The sequence below is a fragment of the Vitis vinifera genome, chromosome 10 (genome assembly GCF_030704535.1).
Source record: "Vitis vinifera cultivar Pinot Noir 40024 chromosome 10, ASM3070453v1".
NCBI classification, from domain to species: Eukaryota; Viridiplantae; Streptophyta; class Magnoliopsida; order Vitales; family Vitaceae; genus Vitis; species Vitis vinifera.
The window spans coordinates 25,753,222-25,760,043 of NC_081814.1; the positions used below are offsets into that span (position 1 = coordinate 25,753,222).

General features: G+C 33.8%; 1 protein-coding gene across 1 annotated transcript; it reads right to left on the reverse strand.

Annotated features, from left to right (window-relative positions):
- Window positions 1-438: 438 nt before the first annotated feature.
- On the reverse strand, window positions 439-5,527 carry LOC100258423 (CC-NBS-LRR class disease resistance protein-like). The gene is made up of 5 exons (XM_002276554.4): window positions 4,454-5,527; window positions 2,502-2,917; window positions 2,057-2,412; window positions 1,580-1,791; window positions 439-1,491 (listed from the first exon to the last, which is right to left on the reverse strand). Exons 1-5 carry the CDS (start codon window positions 5,115-5,117, stop codon window positions 668-670), a joined length of 2,472 nt encoding a protein of 823 aa, XP_002276590.1. The 5' UTR covers window positions 5,118-5,527; the 3' UTR covers window positions 439-667.
- Between the last annotated feature and the right edge of the window lie 1,295 nt (window positions 5,528-6,822).

Sequence of the window (6,822 nt, forward strand, 5' to 3'; positions counted from 1 at the left end):
CCAACTAATTAATAACTTAAAATGATTTAATAACTTAATTTAAATCATTAAATAAATTAAGTATGTTTGGTACAATAACTTAATGTTATAACTTAAAGTCAAAAACAACTTTAAGTAATAAGTACACCATATTTTCATTTTACCTTTTTATCTATATTTACCCTAATTAATTCCACGATTTCTTTTGTTATTCCACAACCTCTATTGTTACTTGACCTTTAGTTATAATTTATGAGGATAAATATATCAATTTGATAAATTAGAGTAAATTTTAAGTTAATTTTATTAAACAACATTAATACTTAAAAAATGAATTAAGTAATAAGTTTTAAAGCAACAACTTATAAATAATTTAACTTAAATTCAACTTAAGTCATTAAATAATAAGTATTAAGTTTTATCAAACACCCCCTAAGCAAATGGATTACATAACTTCAATAATCAAATTGAAACACAATCTATTCATTAAATGGATTACATAAGTAAATCATTACAACATTGCTTCCCTTATTTGTTCACATGACATTGTACAAAAAAAAAGTGCTTCCCTTTCTGCAAGGCTACATGGCTTTTTATACAGGGAGAACAGCTTGGCAAGAAAACAAAGTGATACATCAAAGGCATTTCAGCATCATCGCGAAGTGAAGTTTGCTCAGGAGCCAGAATTTCAAAGCCAATTTAAATCAATAGTCTCTTCGGGTATTGTTATCTTCAAATTGGTGAAATGGTGCTCTTCCCACAGCTCGGCCGTCTCTATGTCACAGATTACTTTCTTCAACTGCTTCAGATCCATGATTGATGGTGGCAGCTCTCTCAAACCTGAGCACCTTCTCATGTAGAGCTTTCTCAAGCTACACAACTTACCCATTTGTTTTGGCAGTTTCGCCATCCGAAGACAACCAGTAATATCAAGAACAGTCAACTTGTGGAGGCCTCCGATTGAGTCTGGCAATCCCAATAGTTTTGTGCAAGCATGAAGCCTCAGCACTTCAAGATTTTCCAGCCTCCCGATTCCTCCTGGCAGTGCAGATAGCTTATGGCAGTTGGAGATGCTGAGCTTCTTTAGATGGACTAAATCACAGAGCCCCTCAGGTAATCCCACCAGGTCACTGCAGTAGCTGATATTTATTTCCAGAAGATTCGGCAACATGTTGGAAATCTGGATGGCACAACTGTTAAAAGCCTGATTGATCTTACACATAACCAAGGATATTTTCTCCACATTCTTTAACTCTACCATGGTGTCGCAGAGGGTTGGTATTGAAACCTGCTCTAACCTGATTCTCTTTAGACGGGATAAAGAACCGAGGACTGAAAAATTAATCAGCTCAGCAGCACTGGAACCATAATTTGTTACTATTAAGACCTTCAAATTATCCATTTGCTTCATGAAGTTCGGGAATGTGTAGTTTTCCGTTGCCTGAAAGTTGAGTATCAGAACCTCCACTTCAGGCACTTGCATGTTGCACCAGCTTGAAGAGAACATTTGGTCTACAGAAGTATCCTATAAGATGTGAGGGGATAGGGAGGACAAAGAATAGCAGCAAATTAGTGGGTTGCATTCTAAGAGAGAGCAAACCTGTGGAGATTGACATAAGCCGAGCCTTGAAGCAGGGTTGTTTTTCTTCAGTCCACCACTCAGGGAGCTTATTTCCACTCAAGTCAAGGATTAGTCTTTTCCTTTGTTCCATAGGTTCCTGGCTGCTCTCATGCATGGCTAGGTCTCTGAGAAGGTCATGTTGCAAGACAAAGGCCTCGTCATAGTAGCCATCAACCTCAGTTGCATCTTTCCTGGGGAGCAGGCAGAAACTGTTTGCTAAGGGAGAGGTTGTGCAAAAATTTCTAAAATAATTGACCTTATGTGTGAATGTTTAATTAAAAGTTCAGCTATCAGAAATCAAATAAGCTATAGAGTGTCATGCATCATAATAAACTTTTGATTAATCTAGAAGACTAAATATTATAGAATCACGTACATAATATCAGTAGTAAACATTGATGTGAATAGCAAACAAACGAATATATAAGAACACAGTACAACAAGAAGACTCCACACCTTGTGACTACCAGTTTGAGCAGATTCTGTAAGGAGAGTTTATGAAGGTTGGAAATAGCCTGCACACCATTTTTATCGAGTTTGTACAATTCTGCCCACATATCTATAAGAGCAGTGACAGGTATTTTTTGGTCTTCAGGAAATGAACCCAGGTCCATAAAGCGCTCCTTCTGCTCACCATCCAAGGAAGTTAAGCTAAGTTGGAGGCAATCAAGAAGACGTTTCCCAGAATCGAAAATGGATTGACCTTTCGAAAATTCCATCAGTCTGCTTTTCCAGATCTCTACTGGTTGCCCACAGAGTGATCCGCCAATGACTTGGAGGGCCAGAGGGAATCCCCCGCACCTTTTCACAATCTGCAAATTCAAATCCACCAAATAAATCATCTATACTTTAAAGTAATAGGAGTAGTTTCTAACATTCACTCAAATGATCGAGAAATCACCTCATTCACAAGATCTTCATCAAAATCTTCATCCGGCATGAAATCCCCATCTGTCAGGAATGCTGAGTGCCGAAAAAGCTTCATGGCATCTTCATCATTCAACAATTTCAGTTTGTAGGTAGAGCCAAAGCTTGGAAATTCATATCTTGATGTAACCAGAATCCTGTATTCTGGTATTTTAAATGCAAACTTCTGAAGAGGGAATTCAGGTTCCTTCCAAACATCATCAAGGACCAACAGTATAGGAGCTTTTCTTGCTTGGTTTTTCAGCAGTTGTTCCAACTGGTTGATTGCATCTTCATCAGTTTGAAACTCAGGCACCCGGAAACCATTATGTTCAAATAGTTTCCGTACTATGAGTTTTAGGTTGTGCACCTTGGACACGGTGACATAGAAGATGTTGTCCTTAAAATTTTCTGTTCAAACAACATGGAAGAAGGTAACCATTGGAAGGATATTTGGAGATTTGTGATATGGAATACAAAAGTAGCAAAATTGAGCAAAGTAATCAGTTCTAAGTAATTTTTCATGAGATGATCCTTGGCCTAAAAATGAATTTTGCTTGATAATTTCATGTCTATACCCCAACTTGGTTTGATTATTGCACCTTATAGTTAGCTCTCTCAAACTCAAAGCTCCTAACCCAACATCAAAGTTCCTGCCAAGTTTGAAGGAATGAAAATGGAGAGACAAAAATAAAAGCAAAGAAAAAGGTAAGGAATTATCTGATTGTCAACAGAAAAGCCACCAAAAAAATAATAATAATAATGTCAAGGAATGCATTTTCCTCAAACTTTCCCGTCTTTGTCTTAGGAAAATTGGAGAGAATTTTTTTTAAAGTTTTCCCTTCTTTTTTTTTTCTTTTTTTTGATATTTTTCCATAGTTTCCAGAGAAAATCATTTTTATTATGAAACATAGCAGAAGTGTATTAAGAAAATCTTTTGATTTCCAAAAGGAAAATTTTGGAAGTACCAAACCAGCATTCATCAAACTTTGAATGTCAACCGTTGATAGTGCATCGTGATGTATGGGCCATTGAATAATCTTTTGATTTCCAAAAGGAAAATTTTAAAGTACTAAATCAATATTTATGGAATTTTTAATGTCAACAGTTGATAGCACATCATGAAATATGGGCCACTAAATAAAGGTACAAAGGATAAGAGCAAGCTACGATGGATGAAGCCAGGGTTAAAAAGGATGAGACTAAGTTACAAAACAATGAGACAATCAAATACAAATCAAAAGAACAGAGGCTTGGTGGAAAACAAACAGATAGTGGATAGAGAGTAGGTATGCAACCTAGGCAGGTTTATCAGGTTGATAGTTAACCCGAGCTCAACCCAAATTAAGAAACAATCAATCTAAGCGCAATCCAACTTGACCTCTAATCCGAAATATTCAACCCAACCTCAATCCAACCCCATTTCTCTAAACTCGTGTTGAGATCAAATTGGTCAGGTTGCATAATTTAAAATTTATCCATAATGTTATTTACAAAATCTTTAAAATTTTAAGATAACAAAAAAAATAAAAATAAACTTATATACTTTAAAAATATAATACAATTTGATGTCTTTTTTTAAAATCTAAAAAAATAAATATCATTATATAAAATAGTATAAATTATAAATATTATAAAAATGGCATTAAGACTAGGGTTGTGTGAATCTTCACTCTAACCTTATCTAAATTGAACTCGAGTAAGAAAAAATCTAATTTAACCTCAACCTGATTAATAAAAATGATTGCCAAATTCTGTCCGAATCTCTAGCCCAACCCGCCAAAGTTGACCCGTGTGAATGAGAGACTGGTGGAAACCAACGAGTCCCGAGGACAGCAATGAGACTCAAGATGCAGGATTGATGGTGTTTTTTCTTTGTGCGACTCCCTACTGTATCAGGATCCTTCCCTAAATTACTAACAGAGAAAAGAAGAGAAGAGAAGATACCTTTAACATCCGGGTCTTGACAAAGTTTTTGAACCAGTGTGGTCTTCCCACATCCTCCAGGTGCCGATACCACAATCACTGATGTATCATCCTTGAACAGCCGCTTTTTCACTTCTTTCAGAGGCACATCCAGTCCCACCATAAAATCAGGGGGGTCAGGGGCATTGCAAGGATCCAAGTATCCAATCTCACCAGAAACCCGACTACCTCCCGAACCCAAATACCCCATTTGACCAGAAACCCCACCAGTTCCATATCTGAATTGAGATTGCAGATGGGCCAAAATCTCCATGTTGGTCATAAATTGTTGCAGCGGCATATGGAACTGGAAGAAGCGAAGAAGAGACTCGTAAAAGGCAGTAAGCTTATTGGCGTATTTCCAGCGATTGGGCATCCACCAATTGAGCTTAGAGCATTTTTGAATAAGCTTCTCGCCTTCATCAAACAGTTGGATTAAGTTCTCACTTTCCTCCTTTGGACGATCCAACTCTGCGCTCAATTTTTTGATCTGACGGACGGTCGGCCCTATGAGTTTGATAATGGACTTGACTCGTTGTAAGATGTCACCGAACGCAGCTTGCTTCTTTCCTCCATCCACAAAGGGTTTTATCAATTCTCCTATAACTTTGTCCAGCACGACCCCTCCGACAGTTTCCAAAGCCATCAATCTCTAATCTCCAAAATCAGGAGTGTTCTCTCTGCTTGCCCAGAATACGTTGAAAACAAAAAGGGAATCAAGAATTGCGCTCAGCTGAAACGCGGTTTTAGGTTTCCAGAAACAAGACACCCCCAACCATAAAGATTAAAAATCCAAGTTTCCTTTCCTTGTCCTGGGTTTCTCACCACGCAAACAGATATTGAGATGGTGGATCATAGAAGACCCATTTGAAGCTTTGGTTTATTCTCGTTCTCAAGAAATCCAATTCCAAGTTTGGATTCAGGTTTGAAGGATTTGAAGGATTGAGTGAGGTAGACAAACCACTAGAGAATGAAATATTTAATTAAAGCAATAAAATAACACCCACATTTGTAATATATGTAATCTCACTTTGATAATTTTATCTTCTTCGTCTTGTTCACAACAACTACGAAAATTTCGTTAAATATAGGCGATATATATCGTGTATGGGAAGGCATAGAAACAATATCGGTGGGTGATATATTGAGGAGACGATATTTAAAAAAAAAAAAATCATCAAAAACCTTTGATAAAAATTAAAAATTTATTGAAGGGTATTTTTGTCCAAAATATTATATTTTATATTTTGAAATGAGGGAATTCATTCTTTTCTGAATTCGATTTTTAATGTTCATTTTAACCAAATAACACAAGATAGTAAATATTAAATTAGAATTTATGGACCTTTTGTAAAATAATGCTCCCTATGCTCAAAAATTGTATTGATTAATTCTTAAAATTTATATTATTAATCATATTTTTGTCTTGTATTTTGCTTTTTGTTAATAAAATCAGAAAAATTATTTTCTAAAAAGGTAATTTTATAATATGTGAATTGAATCTTTCTTTATATTAACATAATAAGATTATGTGACTTGAAGCATTATCTATATTAATATTAACAAAATCAAAAAATCATTTTTGTAAGATTATGGGAATTGAACCATTCTCTATATTAATGTTAGTACACTCAAAAACTATTTTTTAAAAATAAAAAATTAAATTAAAAAAAAAAAATTGTAAGATTATGTGAATTCATTCAATTTTCTTTTAGTTCATGAGTTAAATCTTTATATTAATATTAGTAAAGTTCGAATATTGTTTCATAGATTAATTTTGCAATCTCATTGAAATAATCAAATTTTGGGTTGTATATTAAATTTTTATTTACTAATGTTAAAATTAGTAAAGAAAATTATTTTATAAACTAATTTTGTTAGGTGAATTTTATTATTATTATTATTATTATTATTATTATTATTATTATCATTATTTTTATTATTTATTTCTATGTATATTTAAATTAATAAAATAACAAATATGTATATTTTGTAATTGCATACATCAAATCAATTTTTGTTTCCTTTTTTTTTTCCTTTTTCTTTTTTATTTTTCCTTTTCTTTGTATGATAAAGTTAGCAAAATCTAAAAAAAATCATTTCATCCATTATAAAAGTTGTGCAAATTAGATAGAAAATTAATTCATTTCATCAATTTTATTATTATTGTTGTTGTTGTTGTTGTAGTAGTTAGTTAGTTAGTTAGTTAACTCTAAAGTTCTCCTAAGCATATTTTAATAATAACAAATTATGGTTAAATGTATTAATAGTCTAAATCAAGTTAAGTTTCAAGTATTAATCCACAAAATCAAAAGAAAAGACAAGAGCACCTTGAGAATCCAAGGAAAACA